This window comes from Sinocyclocheilus anshuiensis, unplaced genomic scaffold (assembly GCF_001515605.1).
Source record: "Sinocyclocheilus anshuiensis isolate Anshui unplaced genomic scaffold, SAMN03320099.WGS_v1.1 scaffold912, whole genome shotgun sequence".
Lineage (NCBI taxonomy): Eukaryota > Metazoa > Chordata > Actinopteri > Cypriniformes > Cyprinidae > Sinocyclocheilus > Sinocyclocheilus anshuiensis.
Window position 1 is genome coordinate 257356 of NW_015549618.1, and position 24681 is coordinate 282036.

The 24681-nt window shown below is 38.4% G+C and overlaps 2 protein-coding genes across 4 annotated transcripts in view; both read right to left on the bottom strand.

The window, feature by feature from the left end:
* Positions 1–14080, bottom strand: part of LOC107659320 (CREB-binding protein-like) — a 60291-nt gene extending 46211 nt beyond the window's left edge. For 2 of the 3 annotated variants that reach the window (XM_016448224.1, XM_016448222.1), the window contains exon 1: positions 11349–12407. In XM_016448224.1, the coding sequence (XP_016303710.1) occupies positions 11349–11427 (79 nt within the window). In that variant the 5' untranslated portion in view covers positions 11428–12407. Of the gene's footprint in view, positions 1–11348; positions 12408–13017 lie in introns of those variants that run through there. The other variant, XM_016448223.1, reaches the window with a different exon arrangement.
* A 261-nt stretch (positions 14081–14341) lies between these two features.
* Positions 14342–24681, bottom strand: part of LOC107659321 (adenylate cyclase type 9-like) — a 47282-nt gene continuing 36942 nt past the window's right edge. The window contains exons 6-10 of the mRNA XM_016448225.1: positions 22495–22703; positions 21177–21336; positions 20536–20684; positions 19547–19573; positions 14342–18757 (exon numbers count right to left, since the gene is read on the bottom strand). Coding sequence (XP_016303711.1) covers positions 17461–18757; positions 19547–19573; positions 20536–20684; positions 21177–21336; positions 22495–22703 — 1842 coding nt within the window. The 3' untranslated portion in view covers positions 14342–17460. The remainder of the gene's footprint in view (positions 18758–19546; positions 19574–20535; positions 20685–21176; positions 21337–22494; positions 22704–24681) is intronic.

A 24681-nucleotide genomic window follows, 5' to 3' on the forward strand; every position in this document is an offset into this window, starting at 1 on the left:
CACAGTTAAGCTTTGCTACCTTGACAATGTAGTCTGTTCATTATCATAATAAAATACAGTCAGTCAAACATATGGGGAAAAAAACTATGTAGTAACAAATATGTAGTAAAATCTGTTAAGCCATTAAGGTTAAGTGTTATCACTGTACCGCCGTGATGTTATGCAAAACATTTTGTTTTACGTGGATATTGGAACGCGAGAAGTACATAATAAATAAATACATCGCGAATACGGAAACATTTGATTTTGTGTGGAATGAGAGACCGAACATTAGTTTCAGTTTCGTTTTAACCTAAATAAATTTTTTTGGCTTGTCATTTATATTGCTATAGCTTCTTATATTTTTAATTCTTGTTCTTTTCTAAATACTGTTAATTGAAAGGATTTGTTGTGGAGTGAGGGGAACTAAAATAGCCTAGCTATGTTTACAGTGTTTATTATAATGTTTGTAAACATTTCGCATCGGCATTAGGCCTATTTCTGAATGAAATAATAAAATGTGACTTAGACGCGACCTTTTTTCCCTAAAAAAACACATTTTCTTATACGCGTAGAGTATTTTAACCATGCAGCAAGCAAACTGATTTAATTATTTTGATAAATTACTGAAAAAATAAATAATGAAATGACTTTTTAAACCGTTTAACTGATTGTATTAATCTGTCAAAATTCTTACGGTCGGTTTTTACATAGTATACCTGCAGGCAGCAAGTACACAGCACATACTGCATAGTGTGCCGCACACTAGTGAGGACAAGTGACAACGCAGTATGTAAGTAGTATGTACAGTATACACTGAATAGTGTGCAAAACACAAGTGGTCAAACGACGCAGTGATGACTGTTCGTAACGTCCACTGCTGAACACTGTTTTACATACTGTTTTTAGAAAATTGCAGGTACGCTAATGTGGTCAAATGACAATGTAGCGTACTACGTTTGTAATATTTACCATAGCAGAACATTTCACATTGTATTTTTATATAAAATAGTAGGCAGAACACAGTACATACTACACAGTATTTCACACACTAGTTTTCCATTCTGAAAGTAGCCTGTTTTCACAGCCCTGAAATCTTGGTCAGCTTTGGCGTGGTATTTCCCAGAGCAACATTGTCAATCTATGCGCGACTCTGATTGAGATGCAGCATGGGTAGCGCTGAGGTCCCACCGGTTCGAGAGTAAACACAGACATGCTGCCAGATACAGCAGGTGCTAAACATGAGGGAGGCAGGAGTAGGGATCATCCCTTTTCTTTCGCTCCCTGTTTAATGACCCACATCACGGAGCCAGACTTGTGCAAGTCCTCGCTTACACACTCAGCTGTCTAGTGCCAACGTCCCGCCCTCTCCGTGCTTGGAGCCGAGCCAAAATGCAAAGCAACGTTCGGAAGCACCTTGGAGTCTCGAGTCCCAACGGGGTCCAGATTTCTCCCTCCACCATCGGGCTGAAGCTCGTTATAGTAGCTCCGGCAACGGACTATAAATAGTCTCTACGTGCGGCAGCAGACCACAGCTGTCGCTCACAGCGTCTGAAAGATAGCGGGCCGTCTGAGCTGGGACAGGTGCGCCTTGCCTGGGATTTCACTCGGATGGGGAGGATAGCAATGGATACATACAAACCAAGACTTTTAGCTCAGCTATCCATCTCTGTCACTCCATAAATCCCACGTTTCAATCTTAAAATAATCATATTCAAGCGTTTACACCATGGGATGTTAAAGGGACAGTTCATTCAAACATGAAAATTCTTTCATCATTTATTCATGTTGCTCCAAATTAATTCTAATTCTGATTCCATTCTGGTTTATTTGGGCATTTCTCAGTTATAATATTGATTTGATACTATAATATCGCAACTGGTATTTGTATTCAGCAAGGATGCATTACATTTATTAAAAGTGACAGTCAAGACATTTATAATGTTACAAAATATTTCTATTAAAAAAAAATGCTGTTCTTTTAAAATTCTGGAGAAAAAAAAAGTATCATGGTTTTTCCACAAAAATATGAAGCAGCACAACTGTTTTCAACATTGATAATAGTAAGAAATGTTTCTTGAGCATCAAATCAGTATATTAGAATGATTTCTGACCTCATGAACACTTAAGCCTTAAACTCTGCAGTGCTGTGGTGAAATGTGGTTTAAGGAAACACCGGCATAGATTTAAAAACTTGGGATTTTAAAAAACAATACCAAGAAGTTCAAATTAAGATGATAAAATCAATCTTTTTAGCCAGCCCTACTTTATGTCCTAAGAACAGCAGAACAACAAATCATGAACCAGGATTTGAAGATACAGATGATATATCCTTATAATTCCTTCTCGGGTTTAGGAGTGTTTGCACACCAAAGACTGCGACTTTGAGCAGCAGACCAGGTTCAGGTTTCACAAGGCTGTTTAGGTCAGACCTGCTGCTGGAAGACAGCAGTGCAGTGGAAAGAGAGACGAAGGGAACTCTTGGCACCATGGTGGAAGGTTAACACAGGGCTGGTTTGGTCACATGGCTTACCACTAAAAGTTTTTATTGGGCTGAATCCCATCTTGTAAAAGTGTCATGTTTCCTGCTTTCATCCCAGTTCACAAACACGGCATTGTCTCTAAATCCCTGCTTTGGTTTTAGCGATGCTTTTTACTAACAAAGTTCTTTAGGTCACTTGATTTAGCTACTAGCAGAACATTTCAGAGATGAAAATACTTAGTTTTCAACTAAAATAGAAAATACAGAAAAATTAGCATGCATGTCAAGCAAGATTTCCTAATTAGTTTTGTTTAAAGGGGTCATATGATGTTGCTAAAAAGAACATTATTTTGTGTATTTGGTGTAATGAAATGTATTTATGCGGTTTAAGGTTCAAAAAACATTGTTTTCCACATACTGTACATTATTGTTTCTCCTCTATGCTCCGCTTTTCTGAAACGCGAGGATTTTTACAAAGCTCATCGGTCTGAAAAGCGAGGTGTGCTGTGATTGGCCAGCTATCCAGTACGTTGTGATTGGCCGAATACCTCAAGCGTGTGACTGAAATGTTACTCCCCTTAACACATTGTGATGCCGTCTCCCAGCACGGCGAGACAAAAACATTAAAACCCATTATAAACGAGGCATTTGTTGCATCCAGTGGGGACATAATTACTGATTATAATGACTTATACTGTCTTTTTATGCGTTGCGTTGCATCGCGCCGCGTAAACATAAAACCATGTCTGCATTTGTGATCGGAGAAATGACAAACAACAAGCGCTACTCTACACTGCTCAAAACTCATGTTTGAATCGTCAGTGGCAAATCCTTTAAATATAAAAAATGTTGGAACTGCCCCACTTTAAAGAACAGCCTTTGAGCACAGACCCATTGTATGCTACTCTGCAGGTTCAGGAAACAGTCTTCCATAAAATGCATCACACAGCGTCACACACGGCGGCCTTGAGTGAGCGGTGGCTGGTGGATTCGACGAAGGAGCGGCCAGCAGGCTTGCGGCAACCACATGTGACGACCCCGGGCTGGACTCCGCTTCGTCCACGGTGAAAGCCGATCCCGAAGTTGATGTATTTCCTCAGCGTCCAGCAGGGATGGAAAAATTGAAATCGCATCATATGACCCCTTTAAATGGTGCATAACTAATTCTTATGATTTTTAGCTTTAGAGGTATTATTTTTAAAAATCCAAGAAAATTAAATTAAAGCAAGTTCTCAGATGATTTTATCATGCAGATGGCATGTTGCACTTTAGCAGTAACTGTTGGGATGCTAACACCCTCTCTGAGAAGTTCTCAAAATCAATTCCCATTAGCAAGTTGACCTTCAGCAAACTTCAAGAAAATGACATTTTACAGACTTCAATTCAAAGCGCTTTTGTTTATGAAGGCTCTCAAACTTTTGCACAATAAATTAAAATTCATAGTTTTATTAGTGGACTTGACCATGAACTTGCCTAACTGTATTATAGAAATGTGTTAATTCTTGACCAAGTTTTTAAATTCTACAGTTTCTAAGGAGACAGGAGGTGGTTTCTGTAACACCGCTCCTGAAAAGCAACTAGCCAACTAGTACTTCAAACAATCAACCCAAAATATGTAAGGTTTCATGTAACAAACACAGAAATATGACAAAATCTCTCTGTGGTCTTAGTCACACAAAAAAATCCATGCTGTGCTTGGCTTGGTTGGCTTCTGAGTGTGTTTTCTCTAAAGACAGTGGATTTAATTTGGTCTGACTGTCCTGTGATGTGTTATCACCACTGAGATGCTCCAGATCTGTGCTTTCAGACTAAAACACCACTAAATGACCCCACACAACTGATGTACCATGCCAGAATTACTCTAGTGAAATATCTCCAGCCCTCTTGATTCTGCTTGACTTCTGTTAACACATCAGTTTGGATGGCTGGTGGGTTTTAAAGAGCTTTCATTTAAGAAAAGGAACATTCTAGTCCATCTGTCACCCAGGAAGGGACTGTCACACCTCTGTCATCAAAAACACACAAAAAGCCCCTAACAGACCAGAATGGCATGTTGAGCTTCAAACGACAGCCATTTGAGAAACTAATTTCAGCCATCTCATTAGAACAAAGTCCAAATGGAATCGACACACTTTTTCCACATTTTCTGAAATGATTGTAGGGAAAATCTGTCAAATTTAACTTGCGACGCTACAGTTAGCCAGAAAGTCGCCACCAAATCCATAAATGAAGATGCAAAGATGGGGAATACGTCAGGCTCTGTGCAGGCCTAGTTAAAATAACCTTGCAAAACTATAGATGCGTTCACATTCACGTACATACACACTATTATTCCATGCCGCTTTGTAGAGAGTTTGAGTAGTGTGTTCACAGTGAAAATTCCAAAAAGAAAAGTTCATGCTGGATATTTCATGCACTCAAATGTCACATATTACCTTACATAGGGGCTAGCAGATTCTGATGTTGGATGACAAAATAATCTTACTGAATTCATCCACTAGACAGTTTAGTACATATTGCATAGTATAAGTACACAGTGTACTGTATAGTGAGTCATTTTTGACTAGGATTGCAAAGGGGTGGAATAGTTTTGGAAACTTTCCAAAAATTTTCCAAAAAAATCCTTTAAAGTTTCCAAAAATTCTAGACTATTTCCAGAAACTTACCAGAAAATTTCCGCCTCTTTGCAACCCTACTTTTGACACAACTTATAATACGTTCAAAAAGTTAATATTAACAATTGGAACAACTGAAAAAATGCTTAGATAACCGATAAATATTCAATAAATACACTAAATAACTGTGAACTTTTATTGCCCAAAACTGTAATAGTGACCACAAAAAAATATACAATAATTTAACATAATAAAGGGAACGCTGCTCAAAGACATGAAGTATGACAGTAAGTGTCTTGAAATGTATTAGGTCAGTGATTTTGTTACAAAGCAAGGATGAATTTAGAGAAACAACTTTTCAAAGAGGGCTGACTTAAAGCTGAAATAAGCTATGCAACTTTTGCCGAGATTTTTGCCTTGATTTTGCGGTCTGGACGCTAGTTGCCGAAAGTCAGAGCCAGAACCTATAATTTTGGTAGTGTGTGATCCTTATTCATTCAGTATATGACACACACTTTTTCCTTTTTATTAATTTAGTCACTTTAACCATTTGAACCATTTGCCTATTATTTCTGTGATGCAGAATATGTGAACAGAATCATGAAACCCTGTTATAAAAAAAAAACAGAATTTACTGTATAACTGTCACAGTTATGTTCTGTTTCAGTCTCCACATTTCCCCGAGTTCCCTTGTCTATTAGTTCTCCCTAATTACCTTTTCTAGTATTTAAGCCCTGTGTTTTGCCCTAGCTCCTTAGTTCTGGTATTGATGTTGATTTGTGTTAATCTCCTGCCTGTGGATTTATTAAAGGACTATCTTGTTTATTTCTATTCCCGCGTTGTGTGCTTTCCATAGCTACACGTGACAATAACGTGAAATGTCATGGAATTGGGCAAATTTTGAATGAATAAATCAAAAGTAGGGCTGTGCAATTAATCAAACTCAAATAATAATATATACTAATATCTGTGACTTATATTTAAACATGCATGTTCTATGAATTTTGGAAAAAAATAAAGCAGAATTTAGGAAAGAATAAACCTGATTTAGCGCCCTGTGCTAACTGTCCACACAACATCATCATTGAAAATGTATGTATCTAAATTCATCCTCTTCTAAGCACCGCCACTAAAAATAAACTCTTAAAAACAAAAGTTCCAAAAGGGGGTTTTCGCAAAAATGCCACAGAACAACCATTTGGAGTTCCACAAAGAACAGTTCTGAAAAGAACCATTTTTTCTTAGTGTGAAGAACATCTAAAGAAACTTATCCCCAAATAAAGAACATTTCACCCAACGGAAAGGTTCTTGACGGAACCAAGAGAAACTTTAAGAGTATATTATAGCTAAAAATAAAAAATTAAATAAAAAAAAATAAAATAAATTACTAAATAATTCATTCTCCTTTCAGATCTTTTTTTGTTTATACATTGTTTTATTTTTATATTTCAGCAGTTTATGATTATAATAAATCAACCACAGCCATGTAAACGTCCATTAACTCATGCATATCTAGATCTCTGGCTATATTCTTTGATCTGCATGATGTCTCAAAGCATGTTCACAGCACAGCTGGACACATCTCTGGTGTGCAGCACTCAAGCGCTCTAAGCGAAGGCATGTGTGTGAGTTAATTAACTCAGTGCAGAAGTCTAAGTTTTAGCTGACTGTTGTGTGGCCTGTTGGGAGTGTTAGGGATGTTGCTCTTTTAGCTGATTCCTTACTAGTTGACTGATCAGTTTTAAGGAAACCCTGTACAATTAGACTGGTTTCAGGTTCACCATACCAAGATGGGTCATGTTTTTATGCGCATTTATGTATGATTTATGACTTAATATAAAACAGCTAAAATGCAAAGGGTTTGAAATGCATTTTTAAAAGTCTTGATATGTTATGTCATATGTCACAGGACATTAAAAAAAAACTGCAGGACGCCAAAGGCGTCTATCTAAATGCCAATGGTGCTTTTAAAGGAGACATATTATGCCCCTTTTTACAATATGTAATATAAGTCTCTGGTGTCCCCAGAATGTGTCTGAAGTTTCAGCTCGAAATACCCCACAGAATATTTATTATATCATTTTGAAAATGCCTATTTTGAGTGGAAGCAGAAACATGCTGTTTTTCATGCCTGTCTCTTTAAATGCAAATGAGCTGCTGTTCCCTACCCTCTTTTCCAGAATAGAGCTGCGTCATTACAGCTCGGACCTGCTAAAAAACATCTGTTTTGGTTCTGATTATCATGTTTATCGCGCTGAAATGCGTTTTAAATAGAGGTCGACCAATATGGGTTTTTCACTGACCGATGCTGATATTTAGAAATCAGGGAAGCCGATGGCCGATATATGATGCCGATTTTTTTTGCCGATTTGCCAAAACACCAGTGCTGCATTTTCATTTTGAAACGTGCAGTGATCAGTTTATTCAACAAAGTAATAACTCAATGTATGGGAAACACTGGACACTGCTATAAGTCAAATGGCCAAGTGATAACAAAAATAAAAGAGTTCACACATATTACACAGCCTGCTGCTAATAACTGCTTAAGAGTACGCTGGCCACGAGCGATGACATCGTGGATGCTTTTGTCGGACCTACACACACATTTCATGAGGAAAGTTACCGTGCACGTTATATAATCAGTGGGGATGTAACGATTCACTCAGCTCACGATTCGATTCGATTCACGGTTTTGAGCCCAGAAGTTTCGTCTGAATTTACTTAATTGACGAAGCCGATCAATCGGTCGACCTCTAGTTTTAAACCATATTAGTTTAAACTTCTGATATACGGTTTTCTGAGCGCACACATCCGAAGCACACGGACAGAAAGCGGCTGTCACAGCATGTGAGTAACGTTACTAAACTAAGTTCTCATTCACACACAAGTTTACGTAAAAAACACACGAGTTACAAAAACAGTCGGTTATGTCTGTGAAGGTAAGCAGCTGGTAAATACATCGCATGTTTATTTTAGATCTGTGTGGCAGCAGCAATATACAGTAAATAAATCAATAAATCCACTGCTGTCTTGTCTCCTCTGAGGCTGGGAATCTAAATAGTGTTCTGTGCTCGTCTGTGCAGCCAAAGACAGAACGGTTAGCAAGCTTTGCTCGAACTTTCGCCATGGCATTAGAACTGGTACACTGTTGTCGCTTGTGAAATCAAAATGACGGCGCCGTGGGTGGAAGCTTACAGATTAAGGGGCGGTAATATTATAATGAGATCCCTTGGCAACGTCACTAGGGGAGCGAAATCAGACGCGCTTGTTTTTTTAGACGCCTGCAGAAAAAGGCTTCCCAAAACAAAGTTCCTGTGTTAAACTTTTTCACGTTTCCTTGGTTGGTAGATACACCGGGGACCTGATTATAGCACTTAAAAAAACCTGGAAAAGTCCGATTTTCATGATATGTCACCTTTAAGACCCTGGAAAAGTCAGATTTTCATGATATGTCACCTTTAAAGTGACGTTTCCTACAGATTTTTACAATGCAAACAGGTCAAACACAGGATGATAAGTGAAGTGTCGCCAATAAAAATACCAAAAAAAAGATCAAGTCAACCTCACTAATTGTCTACCTGGCTGTTGAATGACTAGCCAGTGATATCTGCTGTATTTTTTCTGTTGATGTCCAAGAAAAACTTACCAATAATCACTTTGTATTTATATAAGTCTAGTATAAATGACAGTAAGAGTATTAATAGTAAATGATTTAGTGCAAAATAAAAAATAATTGTGCATAAAATTGTGGAAATAAGATTTTAAAAATTCCTGCTGCAAACTGCCATAAATAATGTGCCAATTGTTTGAATTTGCAACAACTTTTGCGATCTCAAACTTTTTGAAAGTTCTTTTCTCAACCCTTATTAGAACCTTTTCCACCATCAACCCACATTTTGGTAAATGGATTAGAATATATGTTACCTAGAATATATGTTATCTGTTCGTACTCGTATTGAAAAGCCTTCATGTAAACACCAAACCAACTGAACCAAATTAAATTTCGATCAGATTGGTAGAGCCGCTGTAGATCTAAAATTATCTTGTCAACTGGAAAAATATCATCCAGTTGTAAATGTGCAAAGCATGTAAACTTGTGAATATGACTATCTTCTCAATCGAACATGCATATGTTTATTACTGCTTTATGAGCGAGTCTGTGGCGAAAACTGAATAGTTACTAAATATTTGCACTAAAAAAGCTCTTCTGACATATTTATCAAGTCAACATGGCAAAAACAACAATTATACTCACGATAGCTTCAGCAACATTATCACCAAAGCTTTCTTCCAGTTTTGAACGAGGTGACTGAGCACTGAATTTTTTATCAAAATACATTAGTGTATAAAAATGTAAATGAAAATGGGAGCCAGAGTGCACAGTTTAGAGCTGCTTTAAACAGAACTTTCAGAATATAAAGGTAAAAAAAAAAAACACTAAACTTGCAAATATATATAATACGACATATATAAATACGAAATATTAACTGCATAATATGATGATGAGTTTTCAAGAGTTGGTGTGTGGAAAAATACTTTACTATTCTAGAAAACAATGATCACGTCACAAGAGGCGTTGTACCCGCACTGCTCAAGTCCAAGCGCAACTGGAATCGTTTGGCTTGATGGTGGAAAAACGCTTCCTGAAACAAATTACACACTTCACCTGTCAAAATAATCATATCATATAGTCTGAACGCATGTAGGCAAGATGGATGCTGAAGCATGTGACGGTCCAACAAGCACTAGGCTACTTTGTGAATGAATAGCACAGAAGCCAGAGAAACAGGTCTCTACAGGTGCAACAAGACTTCTCGGCTTTTAAACCGAGAGCTCAAGTTTACATACAAACACACTAGCTGCCTGCAGGCATAGATAATCAGATGCATTACATGCTGATTAGCATAAACGAGGGGATGCTGAATTTATGCAGCCTGTATGTGCAGAGTTTTTAACACATTTGAGCACTAGTCATCGCACACATGATGCTAATCTAGGCCTATAGCATGCACACTGCGATGGCCACTACAGCCATTTATGTGGTTAATGACAACTGAGGTGACGCTTCAGACGGGCCTAAAAGTAACAGGTTTGCAAGCTAATACAACAAAGTACTCTTCTAACTGGGCAACACAGGTTAACAAGTCGAAGCACACAATTATCAACTATTTAGACAAGCAAGCTCACAAACAACACATTGGCATGTCTCTGAACTCGGCCTGGATTGTGTTTGTTCATAATTTGAGCAAAATTCATCCCACTGAACAAAGCAGGGGTGCTTGCCACATTTAAGGCAAACTGAGAGACATCTGCGCACTCACAAAGCACTAGTTTGGCTATTCAAGCGGCCATCCATGGGGTTTTAATATTTTAAAGTATCAAAAGTGCACTCTGTAAGTTTTTGCCTTGTTCTGTAAAGCGACACGGTTGGTCATGTGACCTCAATAGCGGCGCCCATGAAAGGCGACCCGCTCCATGTAAAACAAAAACGCTTTTTCTGGAAAACTGATATGAATATTTGCTTTGTGAAAGATTATTAATTTTGAAAACTTTTTTAAGAAGCGCTTTCAACAAAATCAACGTCAAACGCATGATAAAACATGTTATTTTTGTTGTTGTTTTAATAAAAGGTCTAAATGCAAATGGTGAACCTCCTAAGTAAGCAATAATAACCATGCACATTTATGACTGTTTCATAGCGACCATAAACGAAAACTTTCACTTTCAAGAAACTGTCCTGGGACATTCTCATGGATCTGTCGCCGTCCTTCACGCACTTTCAGCTGGAGCTCTTTCTTCGTGCTGATCTGAAAGAACCCTGAAGGATGAGTGTGATGATGGACAGACTGATGCAATACGCTATAAAAATGTCATCTGGGCCTATTAGATGGACAGCACTTGGATGTTTAAATGCACAAAAGTTTGAACGATAACTATTAGGCTACTTGATTCCCTAAACTTTAGATGCATTATTCTCGCAATGCTAGTTTCATTAGTAACTCAAGTCTATTCAAAGTAATTATTTATTCACCCACAAAATGTCAGTCACCACTGACTTTCAGTGTATGTAAAGACATGCATTGAAAGCTCGTTTCTCCTTTACTGTCAAACGAGTTTTGAACAGCATGAGGGTGACCAGATGATTTCATTTAGCGGTGAAGCGTAATGGTCTGTTTCTGGACTCGTTTGACAGCTGGCGCGTGAATAAGTGTGTTGTAGTGCTTCATCAGAGTCGGTCAGAAGAGTATTTAGCAGGTTTGGGACCTTTTTACCTGGAGCGTCTGGAGCAGGTGCCGTCAGCTTCGCCCGCTTCGCGCTCGGAGGGCCACCTTCCAGCACATTTTCAGCCATTGCGATAAAAATGAGCTTCTGGCCAAATGTTGTGGGGGGAAAAGTCAAAGCGAAGGATCCTTTCGTCAGAAAAACAGATGTTACCTTACTTTTGAAAGACGTGGGGAGTGTGGAGCGGCTCAGTGGAGGATTTTCTCAAAAAAGCAGCAACAGCGCCCCGCGTCGCCACCACCATTCACCCCATGATAATCCAACACCCAACACCCACATTATCATCGTTATATTACCGAGAGAAAACGCCTCCTTTCCGCGAATTCAACGTTAAATCCCAAATAAAATATCCACAGGAGTCCTCGCGCGCGAGTGTCGTTAATTTTGCAACGGCACGCGATCCATTTTCTGACGTCAATTTTTTCCGTGCAAAAATCGTCTGGCTCCGTATTAAAATGCACGGTTGCATAAAAATGTGATATTTTTGCAAAACAGTCCCCTCGGCGCTGTCTGTCCTCCAAAAGCGTCCGGTAAACAATAACGCTCGGAGCGAAACACAGACGCAAGCGCCGCTCTGAAGGGGAAATCAGATATACGAGGGTTTTGTGGCCGACGATCGCCGATTAAATCCAGGATTTTTCGCCAAAAATTCCTTCGCGGCGATATAAAGGTGCCATTTTCCGCTGAACGGTGTCGTCAAACCTCGATTTGGATGCTTCGCGTCCAAAAATAAAAAATAGTGCTCTATCGAAATCCTGATTCCGAGCCGAGACAAGATGGCGGCTGTTGATTCCTTCGATACAAAAAGTTTTTTTTTTCTTTTTCCAGATAGACGGAGCCGAGGGGGAGGGGGAGCGCGAGCGCAATCACGCCCTACGTCAAGCCTGCGGTCAGCGCGCGAAGCGGCCGCTGGAGGCGCTAGACGATCACAAATCTGTACCCAAGTGTCATTCACGCATCAATAATCGTAGACGAAATTTTATTTTTTTTTACAGTCTATGATTGGGACAAGAATTTGAAATCGTTAAGTATTCTACATTAAGCCGGTAATTTGCAATAAAACAAGTTGTTGAGAAGCAGTGCAAATTATATTAATTTTAAATATATAAAACTTACATTTATAACACAAAAATTTGATTTTTTTTTTCTTGTCCTAAATTATATTCCGACCTTCGACCTTCACACACATCTCTTCTGATATTAATAAAAGTATCAATTTAAAACATTAATACGTAATGGTTAATGGTTAATTAAAGAGTCGTCATAAAAATACAAATAAAACATTTCTTCCACACATAAAACAGACACACACCACTTCTGGTATCTTTTCATTGTTTCTCTACTCTCGAAATCTGGCACATGCACATGTATTATCAATTTTGAAACATAAAAATCAAATAAAACAATACATGATATGTACATACAAAGTGAGTGCACTGTGCAAATGTATACAGATTATGCTTTTTGCCTGAATATAATGGCTAATAAATCAATACCCGCTGTGTCTCATGTGCATAAGAACAAATTATTGAAGAACATGTGCTGCTGGGAAAAAAAACAACAACAACAAAAATATCTTGCCCACATTCCACAGCTCTGTCTTGCAGCTTATCAGAATTGTATTTAGCAGGTTTGGGATCAGGCCTGCTGGACTTTTACCTGAAGCGTCTGGAGCAGGTGCCGTCAGCTTCGCTCGCTTCGCGCTCGGAGGGCCACTTTCGAGCACATTCTCAGCCATTGCGATTAAAATTAGCTTCTGGCCGAATGTCGTGGGGTAAAATTCAAAGTGAAGGATCCTTTCGTCAGAAAAACAGAGGTTACCTTACTTTTGAAAGACGTGGGGAGTGTGGAGCGGCTCGGCGGAGGATTTTCTCAAAAAAGCAGCAACAGCGCCCCGCGTCGCCACCACCATTCACCCCATGATAATCCAACACCCAACACCCACATTATCATCGTTATATTACCGAGAGAAAACGCCTCCTTTCCGCGAATTCAACGTTAAATTCCAAATAAAATATCCGCAGGAGTCCTCGCGCGCGAACGTCGTTAATTTTGCAACGGCACGCTTTCCATTTTCTGACGTCAATTTTTTCCGTGCAAAAATCGTCTGGCTCCGTGTAAAAATGCACGGTTGCATAAAAATGAGATCTTTTTGCAAAATAGTCTCCTCGGCGCTGTCTGTCCTCCAAAAGCGTCCGGTAAACAATAACCGCTCGGAGCAAAATACGGACGCAAGCGCCGCTCTGAAGGGGAAATTAGATATACGAGGGTTTTGTGGCCGACAAACGCTGATTAAATCCAGGGTTTTTCGCCAAAAATTCCTTCGCGGCGATATAAAGGTTCCATTGTCCGCTGAACGGTGTCGTGAAAGCTCGATTTAAATGCTCCGTGTCCAAAAATAAATAATAGTGCTCTATCGAAATCCTGATTCCGAGCCCAGACAAGATGGCGGCTGTTGATTCCTTCGATACAAAAAGTTTTTTTTTCTTTTTCCAGATAGACGGAGCCGAGGGGGAGGGGGAGGGGGAGCGCGAGCGCAATCACGCCCTACGTCAAACCTGCGGGCAGCGCGCGAAGCGGCCGCTGGAGGCGCTAGACGATCACAAATCAGCACTGGACGCATTTACGCATCGGTAATTGTTATTTACGTCGAAGACAAAATCGTATTGGGACGGAAATAGTTTTGCATTTTAGCCAATATTATAGTTTGCGTTAAAACAAGTTGTTGAGAAGCAGTGCAAATTACATTAATTTTAAATAATATAAAACTTACATTTTTATATGCTGATAGTTTATGCCTATTGATTTTTTTTTTCTTGTCCTAAATTATATTCCGACCTTCACCAAACATACACATCTCTTCTGATATTAATAAAAGTATCAATTTAAAACATTAATACGTAATGGTTAATCGTGATTTAAAGAGTCGTCATAAAAATACAAATAAAACATTTCTTCCACACATAAAACAGACACACACCACTTCTGGTATCTTTTCATTGTTTCTCTACTCTCGAAATCTGGCACATGCACATGTATTATCAATTTTGAAACATAAAAATCAAATAAAACAATACATGATATGTACATACAAAGTGAGTGCACTGTGCAAATGTATACAGATTATGCTTTTTGCCTGAATATAATGGCTAATAAATCAATACCCGCTGTGTCTCATGTGCATAAGAACAAATTATTGAAGAACATGTGCTGCTGGGAAAAAAATAATCAACAATAACAATATCTTGCCCACATTCCACAGTTCTGTCTTGCAGCTTCTGCCCACACTAATAAAATTCTTTGGTATACACATATTCCCATATATGGCACAAAAATAATTATTACGCAGTTAATAAAAGCATGTGAAGTCAAATTTAAGGGCAGATTTTTAACACTCTTGAGCACCAAAACAAATTGGTTTTAGATTTGCACTCAAATATACGTCTCTTGACCAATTAAGATTTGTTCAATTCTATACAAAACAAAACTGTGAAGCAGTGAAAGCCATGTGACAATGGCAAAAAAATTGAAATAAAAACAACATGATTCTCCAAACCGAAATCAATCCTTGATTTTCAAAACTAAAATGCAGAAAACCTACAAGAATGTGGACAGTGGTGAAAAAGTGGGAACAATCGCACATAGAACAAGATTAAATTCACACTTTTCCATTTTAGTTCATTTTCTAAATATAAAACTTTAGTATAATTGAATCTGAGGCACTTTTCAAGAGTTAGGCCTTAGGTGCTTGTTACGTTAGGTGAAAAAAGGAGACTTCTCATTGCTTTAAGTGGCTCCCTTTCATAAATATGCCCTTTTGAGATATTAGGCTCCGTGGCTGCACACTGATTCATGCACAGCCCCAATAAATACAAATGCATTTAATACAAAACCACATACATTACGCACAATTAATTATAATTCAATACTGTCAGCACTGGGCTTCTTTAGCCAATGGAGTGATACAATAACTCAAAGGTGAATGTGTTGGCTGGAAAGCAGTGCACCATAAAACAATTAACAGCAAAATCAAATCCCTTTTCCATCCCGAAAAGTTCCATTTAAAGATACACAGTGTACTTTTTTTTTTTTTAAAAAGCTGGAATTATAATTCACATCAAAGAGGAAATAATAATATGATACAATAACATAATATTGCAGTTGTTCTGAAAGCTGCGGCGTCAAAAGTCACCCTGATATTTTGACTCTGAAGCAACCTGGTGTTACAATTGAGGGGGAAAAGAGTGAACAAAAAAGCACAGGATTTTTTTTCAATTTTTGAGAACAAACTAGTGATTGCTGTGTAAACAGAAATAAAGAAAGAAATCTGTCCTCCTCAAACCTCAGACCCAAGCTTATTCATTATACATGATGGCAGAAGATAACGGATCCTAAAAAAGGACTTGCTTTGCTTTGAGAAACAAAAATTGCTTTGCATGATGATTGAAATGTAAGACGCATCGTATGAGATACTGCAGATTATTCTCTAGTGTTCTGAATGCATCAGAGACAAAAAATCAGGTAAAGAAAAGCAAAGAAAATCAGATCTCTGCACAACTATCGAAAAAAAAAATTTTTTAAGAACTGCTGTCAAAATCTCAACAGAATTGACACACTCAAATAAAAAAGCTATCAGATATTCTAAAAAAGTAGGCAGAAATAAACATTATAACAAAATTGCAAACTGCTCACCAAATTATGGCAGCACAAGAACCTTCTTCCACAAGGCCATGGAGTGAACTAGTATCACAAGTGCACGGTGATCAATAAAACCTATGGCGAATTGGCGATACCAACTCAGGCTCGTTCTCAGATCTCGATACCAACCAGAACTCGCTGGCACGATCACAGTGAAAAACAACTGATTCTGATATGAAAATCTGAGGCACTGAATTAAATGAATTAAAATGCACTGATAAACAATTCAGCTACAAAATCTGTTCAACTGACCACTTTATTGAAGGCTTCGTTGGCTGGAGTTTACTGGTTATATATTTAGGGAAAAACACAGTGGCGCTCGTTCTGCTGTGTTAAGATCCTTAAATATTGTAAGTGCCATGCTAAAAAATTTGATTTATTCATTTAATTTTTAATCCTGTAGGATGTTCCCTCAGGCAATGAGAAATGTTAAATTGTGGAGCTAAATTTTATGCAAAAAAATGCACTGAACCTCCAAACACAGCATGTTTTCAACAAACATTATACGCTGAATTTCCGAATGCATTACAATCACCGGCCCTTGTGTCCTCTAATGAAGGGGAGAGAGCGCACAGCATGGTTTCTGCCATCTTTCTTGATTGCGATTCAAACAAATAAGGCTGATTGTCCTGTTTTTCCTCATTTCATGAGTTGCTATTTTGCGTGAGCCACTTTTACCTTCCCTTTGATAAAAGCTACATTGTTTGCTGCCAGATATACTGGATATTAATATGGGTATTGTGGAAAGAAGTGCTGGAAGCCCATCTTTATCTATTGTCTTCCTTGGTTTTATTTTAATGAGATATAGGTGACCGCCCACGTAGTAGAGCGGTGAAACTAATACACTGACTGTATATTCATTATAATAACTTAAAAACATTAGCCTGTAATCCTGATTCTAATTAGCAAATGGCTCGTTTTCGATCATTTTGTCTCAAAGAGAGAGGAAAAGAAAATACTGAAATAAATGAACAAACTAATATGGCATTAGAGGTGGAATACGTTACAAAAAAAACCCCAGCATTTTTCACTGTCCACGTCTCTTCAAAAAGCCATGCTGATATATTTGTTCAAACATCTCTGTCATTTGTTCATTTGACTGATCTTACATATCGTGAAGGCACTTTATAAACAAACAAAAAAACAAATTAGAGAACATCAGAAATATTAACTCCATCCATTTCCCCCCGCTGTGCTACACTGTGATCCACACAGCAGATGCTTAGCGCACCCATTTTTCTATTTAGGTCACGTTATCAACACATATGCCCTATACAGGCTAATGCTACTCATTGGAACTCCAACCGTTGTGGTCGGAAAAGCCCCTTGAAGGAAGTAGAGCCTGAAAATTATCTGCGGATTGGCTCTTGAAGAAGGTCAGCCGAGGTGAGGAGGAAATCTGAATCACTCCACTGCCCTGAGCTTTGTACACTCATCTACATCTTCATTTTCCTCTCCTTGTAAAGGTGTCTCTGGTCTGGCTAACGGTGCGTACAGTTGTGTTATTGAGGGAGGTTGTGTACCACTTAGCGATAGTGCTTGATAAGGACTCTCGTAATCCTTTTCTTTGAGCTTGGGGACAGGAGAACTGTCCTTAGTGTCTTGGTGCAACTCCTCTGTAATCTGAGACGGGCCTAATACACGGCCCTGAGGCACACCGTGGCCACTGATAGAGGCAACATTGGGAGAGGTGCAGGGAGGGTTTAGTGGTGCAGCAGATGTTGTTGATGTTGTATTGGCAAGTGTGTTGGACTCTAAATGCCCAACGGCACTGTCCACCTGGCCTTGTTCCAGGCTTTGAGTGGACCCCGATCTGCCTTCGTTCATTTGGGGATACAAGTAAGTCCTCATCTGCCCTTTCCCTTTCACGTTTACAGTGCCACGATAATCGAAGGCGTAGTTCATTCTGCTGAGCACACAGTGGCTCTCTTCGCTAACCTGTATGCGGCACTCCACTCCCGTGCTGTCCATGCGGCTAGCAATGTTGACCGTGTCGCCCCATATGTCGTAAAGCAGCTTGGTAGTGCCGATGACGCCCGCAGTCAGGGGCCCGTGGTTGAAGCCAATTCTCAGCTTGAACTTGAAACCCAACATGTTCTTGTTAAAATCGTCCACCACGCGCATCATTTCAAGGGCGAAGTCAAAGAGGGCACGTAGGTGGGCGTGCGGATGTGGCTGTTCTTGGCACTGCTGCCCATTTAATCCAGAAGCCGCCATGTAGGTGGCACCAATGGTTTTAATCTTCTCTACATTTGAGAATGCAGGCTTGCGCAACAGTTCGTCGAAGTCTCCGATGAGTTCGTTAAGTACTCGGTAGCACTCTTTCCCGCCCTCGTAGCTCTCTTCGTAGAATTCGCTGAAGTTGACAATACTTGCGAAGATGACCCCAACATTGTCATGATTTTTAGAGTAACTCTGGTTCACCTTTAGCTGCTCGGCAACATGGATGGGGATGATGTTACGCAGCAGCCGGACCGCTTGATCTCGCATGGTCTGGATCTTGATGCGATGCTTGTCAGCTTCCACATTTCCGTGGTAATGCAGACGGTAGCTGACCTCGAATTCCCGGTTGAGAAACCAAACCAGCAGCAGCAGGAGGAAGAAGGAGAGCACGGTCTCTAGGACGAGCAGGTCGAGCGCTGTGGGCGCAGAGTCCAACTCACTTGCCTGATCTACTTCAGCACTCTGGTTACTCATGTTCCTGGAACCAAGAGAAAGAGATTTCAGATTTGAGTGGTGTGTTCTACAGAATAATAACACCAACAGTAGAAGGTGCTCAAAAACACCCTTTCAGTTTTAAGATGTTTTAAGTCTTAAACTATGGATGGTGCTAGGGGTGCGTAGACTTGTCACCTTGTCTTTATCACATGGCAGTTTAAATGCCATAGACTTTTAAAACCTTCTGACATTTAAGCATGCATTGACCTGTGATTAAAGGCTGGAATATGCTACATGACCTTAGCACCAATTTTTGCCTCGATTTGCATTCTGGATGAGGTGGCACTAGTTACCAAAATTCAGAGCCAATCTGCAGATTTTCAGGAATACACATGGTGTATGATGGGCACAGACCATCATTTTTTAGCTTCAGACTATGAAACCATTTAATGGGAGGATTTTAATCATGTTTGATATTTTGAGCTGATTTCAGAACACATATCGTTGTCATTTGTCACATATCTCCTATGTGAGTTTGTTGTGTTTGGGACGACTTGAATGTCAGGTAGTGTAGAATTAGAAAATAATGTACAATAGAAATTAGATATGGTGAATATTGATTTCATGTCGACTTGCAGTTAATGGGCCCCTTTTAGTTCGAGTAATATTAATAATGTCAATAAAATGACTTCCTGCATGTTTCAAGATTTATTAAGGGCATCATATTTTTACATTCAAACAGTAAAATCTCAACCATCTTACAAATGTCAGCTCAAATCAGAGTCGGCAATAGGAATAGTTTTCATGACATAAGTTTAAAAAAAACACTCACCCAGATGCTGGAAATCTGTCAGTGGTGCTGCAAAAAGAAAACAGTTACAGTATATTCATAAATAAAGAGTACTCTACAGCAACCATACATGTCCACCGGAGATGAGCAGGCATTTTCAATTCACTCTACAGAAGCTGAGTGGCAGGTTTATGTGGGGGATTGTGGGATTTATTGCTTTCAATATTAAATTATTTTATTTAATGACTTTTACAGACACACTTCTGTTGTTTTGGGTGGTATTGGATGGAATTCTTAAGCACCGGTGGACATGTACCATCATGAACAGCCAACAAATCACAAAAATTTACAATGTCCTAAAACTATAATGAATGCAGTTTTTATTTGAAGTAATAGTTCACCCAAAAGTGAAAAATTGCTGAAAATTTACTCTCAGGACATTCAAGATTTAGTTGAGTTTATTTCTTCATTAGAAGAAATTCTGAGAAATTTACTCCATTTACAATCACATGCTTACCAGCAGATCCTCTGCAGTGAGTGGGTGCCGTCAAAACATCACAATATTTGTTTACATCTGTTTTGGATCATTGGATCATCGAGTGCTTGATCTGTACATATTTCTCTCCTGAATTCAGGTGAGACAACTTTTTCACTGGAGAAAGCAACATTTTAGCCAGAAGCAATGGTTTTAATTTAAAATGACATATTTGTTTCCTACAAACATGCAGCTTTTCACTTCACAAGACATTAATTGATGGACTGGAGTCATGTGGATTATTGTGATGTTTTATCAGCTGTTTGGACTCTCATTCTGATGGCACCCATTCACTGCAGAGGATCCACTGGTGAAGAAATAAAGTATTGTTACATTTCTCCAAATCTGTTATAAAGAAGAAACTCAACTACATCTTGGATGGCCTGAGAGCGAGTAAATCTTCAGCAAATCTTAATTTCCTCTAATTAATACACCAAGTTTATAATGGTAAAGTTTGTTGGTACTTTGCTAGCTGAACAGGCTGAGGATGTCTGACCTGGGCCTGGTGGTGGCGCTGTAGAGCAGGATGAGTAAAGACAAACCAGCTACAGTGGCCAGAGCAGAGCGCATCCAGAAACTCAGCTGGCAGAAGTTACAGTACTGGATAATAGCAATAATGAGAGCACAGCACAGGAACATGGTCACCTACAGAAGCAGAGAAAGAAAGAGCGCACGTTTAAACAATCATCAGTCACTGGCTTCTGAGATACTCGGTACAGTTCTGCATGTCATATTATAGTTTGATCCTGTAGAGTACATTATTATTAGAGTAACATCTTCGAAGCTTTAAACTCTTCCTCCAATTACCAGGCTTTCAAAGACACATTTTGATCTAACAGACTTCAAGAAACTGGGGGAAAATTAACAATCTTGAAGATGAAGATATCTTGTAGAGATAGAGATGTCTGAAGTACATTTCTGACATTTCAAACATTTATCAATGTTGAAAACAGTTGTGCCGCATAATATTTGAGTGAAAACCGTGTTTGTTTGTTTTTCAGGATTCTTTAATGAATAGAAAGTTTGTAACATAAATGTCTTTATCGCTTTAATATGTCTTTGCTGAATAAAAGGATTAATTTCCCCAAACTTTTGAGCAGCAGTTTAAGGAGGTCACCTTCCTTTTCTCCTGCTCACCTGGATGGGCAGCTGCACACTGTAAGCCAGGTGGGAGAAGACGGACACAGCAGGAAGTGAAACGAGCACAGCCCCGATCACATGACGCGGGAGCCAGCCAGACACCAGCTTCAACCGAGACAGAGTGCAATTCTGTACATCATCCAGACAAAACACCATACTGCAGGAGAAAGATGGAGATCTCATTAAAGTTATAAAAAACCCAACTAATAAACTGAACATTATATCCATTTTATGACTGATAGATAGACCACTAACATTACAGTTAGACACTATTTTGTTTACGTCATTTTTAATTCTGCAAGTGACTTTTTAATGTAAAAAGCATCATAAAATTTTAATGTAATGTAAAGTACGAAAAAAGGATACTGATTTTGAGATTTGCTAAAGATTACATTTCATATAAATCATTATATATCAATTATTTAAATGAACAGTGTTTTTGAAGATTCACATTAATTTAGCACAAGATGACTGTAAAAGTAATTGTAAAAATAAAATGTAAAAGTAGGGAAACTGACTAATATGAATAATTAAATATCCAAAATCAACCATTAATGAATATGGTACATGTTAACAAACATATTATAATAATACAATACAGACAAGCTGTCATATGTTAAACATTTTATTTCCGTTAACGTTTCTTTCAACTAATGAAAATGTTTAGTTTGTTTTACGTTTAGTTAATAAATAACCAATAAACCACCAGTATATTACAGTTCTACACAATTTTTTGTACATAAATGAAAGAAAACAATAAAAATGTATGGCCTGGTTTCACAGACAGGGCTTAGACTAAGCCAGGATTAGGCCATAGTTAAATTAGGACATTTAAGTAATTTTTATAAACGTGCCTTAGAAAAAAAAGCATTACTGGTGTCCCTCTTGAGACAAAACAAAGGCACTGATATATTTTAAGATCAATCAGTGCAAGTTTCATTCAGTTGAAACAGCTCAGACTTACATTTTAGTCTGGGGCTAGGCTTAAGCCTTGTCTGTGAAACCGGGGGAATATTTATTAAATGCTCTAAGTGGATTTAGGCATTTATGTACAGTATGAAAAATGGATACTAATTCTGAGATTTGCAGAATACATTTCACTGTTGAATTATTCTATATAAATTATTCATTTAAATAATTTAAATATGATTTAAATTATTAGTTTAATTATAATAAATAATACGTATCAAAATTATATATACATTTTTATTTAAATTATGAGTCACTTTACGTGAGTACTAGATGACTGCAAAAGTAATTAGATTTATTTCATCTAAATATAACAGTACAGAGGACACGACAACATCCAGCTCACCGAATGGACAAAACGAGAGAAACCAGTTCCAGCAGAGCGGCTGTGATCGCCAGACCGAGTGTGGTTGCCAGGGGCGTCTCCATGGTAACAAGGGGATACAGGAAGCAGGCAATGGTCAGGGCGAGAAAAACGGCACAAGACAGCAAAACATCGAGCAGTGAGCTGAAGACTGGACTGGCAAACGTCTGCACCGGCACCTGATTCACCACCTGTAGGAAATGCAGAGATGAGCATACTCAAGCGTACACGCTGATGTGATGAGGCTGCACTTCTGTGAATAACCAGAAGAGGTCCATGCGTGATTGTGTGAAGATCCACATACTCTGACAGGAGTGTGTGTGTGTGTGTGTGTGTGTACCCCAGTGTTTTATTATTTTAATATCACTGAGATACTTCTATAGTTATATAATATAGATACAAATGATAGTTTAATATAATTTTATATATATATATATATATATATATATATATATATGTGTGTGTGTGTGTGTGTGTGTGTGTGTGTACTTCTATAGTTATATAATATAGATGCACATTATAGTTTAATATTTTTATTTTTTAAATATATATATATATATATTTGTGTGTGTGTGTGTGTATATTAGGGTTGTGCCGATAGACAAGAGAGATCAAGAGTCAAGAGATATCGACGATAGCAGATGTCTTTGTCGATAGTCAAGACGATATTAGGCTCATTCTCTATTAATGTATTAAATAATAATAATAATAATAATTATTATTATTATTATTATTCGATGGCCTATTATAATTCTGCTATTATTATCAAATTGCCCCGCTTTTTCATTCAGCACTGTATTTCTCACACACACACACACACACACACACACACACACGCATGCAAATGAGGAGCCTGTAGACGGTGAAGGAGTCTCCAACCACAAACACATATCATCTGCTGATATAAGGTATTTCATTGCATTTTAACAAGTAATCTGAAAGGCCTATATATGTGCAATATTTTGCACAAACTGAGTTTAATGCCACAGTTATGTTAGAACGCATCTCATTCTTGTTTCTAACCACCAGTAGATGACGGACGGTAAATTACTGTTTTAATGAGCGAGTTATTAGTCATTTATTCAAATGGCTGATTCATTCAAAAACAAGGCAAGTGACTACTATCTTTATGAATGGGTTACTGAATCATTGACTCACTTGATTTGTTCAAACACGTGGATTCATTCAGTATCGAAACACCGCTGTGTTGCTTGGAAACACAAAAAAGTTCTGCTGTGGCTTTGATTGAAACTTCGTCAGCGAACTTGACCAAAAACAGTCAATAATGTATTAACAAATTGCGAACTTCGTGTCTGTTTAACTCACAATGAAGAACTTCCACGCTGACGACTTGTTTACATGCGGATGTGAGTGTAAGTGTGCCATCAAAACGGACCGGCTGTGAGATGTGTGAGGTGTGTTGGATTTGAAGCAGCAGCGCGCAGACTGATCAGACATCAAAGTACCGCGAGAGACTTTAACACAAAGCAAGAGCTACATTAACACAAAACTTTAATGTTAGGTGGGATTAATCCTGATTAATTTCTGAAAAAGTGTGTGATTAATTAGTAAAAATGTTTAATAGATTGACAGCACTAATAGTCGTGGTCAGAATTATTGGCACCCTTGGTAAATATGATCAAAGAAGGCTGTGAAAATAAATCTGCATTGTTAATCATTTTGATCTTTTATTTAAAAAATTCACATAAATCTAACCTTTCATTGGAGAATAAGAATTTAAAATGGGGGGAAATATCATTATGACATAAATGTTTTTCTCTAATACACATTGGACACAATTAACGGCACCCTTTTATTCAATGCTTTTTGAAACCTCCATTTGGCATAATAACAGCTCTGAGTTTTCTCCTATAATGCCTGATGAGGTTAGAGAGCACCTGACAAGAGATCAGAGACAATTCCTTCATCCAGAATCTCTCCAGACCCTTCAGATTCCTAGCTCCATGATGGTGCTTCTTCTCTTTAGTTCACCACACTCATTTTCTATAGGGTTCAGGTCAGGGAACTGGGACCACCATGGCAAAAGCTTCATTTTGTGCTCAGTAACCAGTTTTTTTGTGTTGATATTGATGTTTGTTTTGGAATATTGTCCTGATTGGAAGATCTAACCATGGCCCATTATAAGATTTCTAACAGAGTCAGTCACTT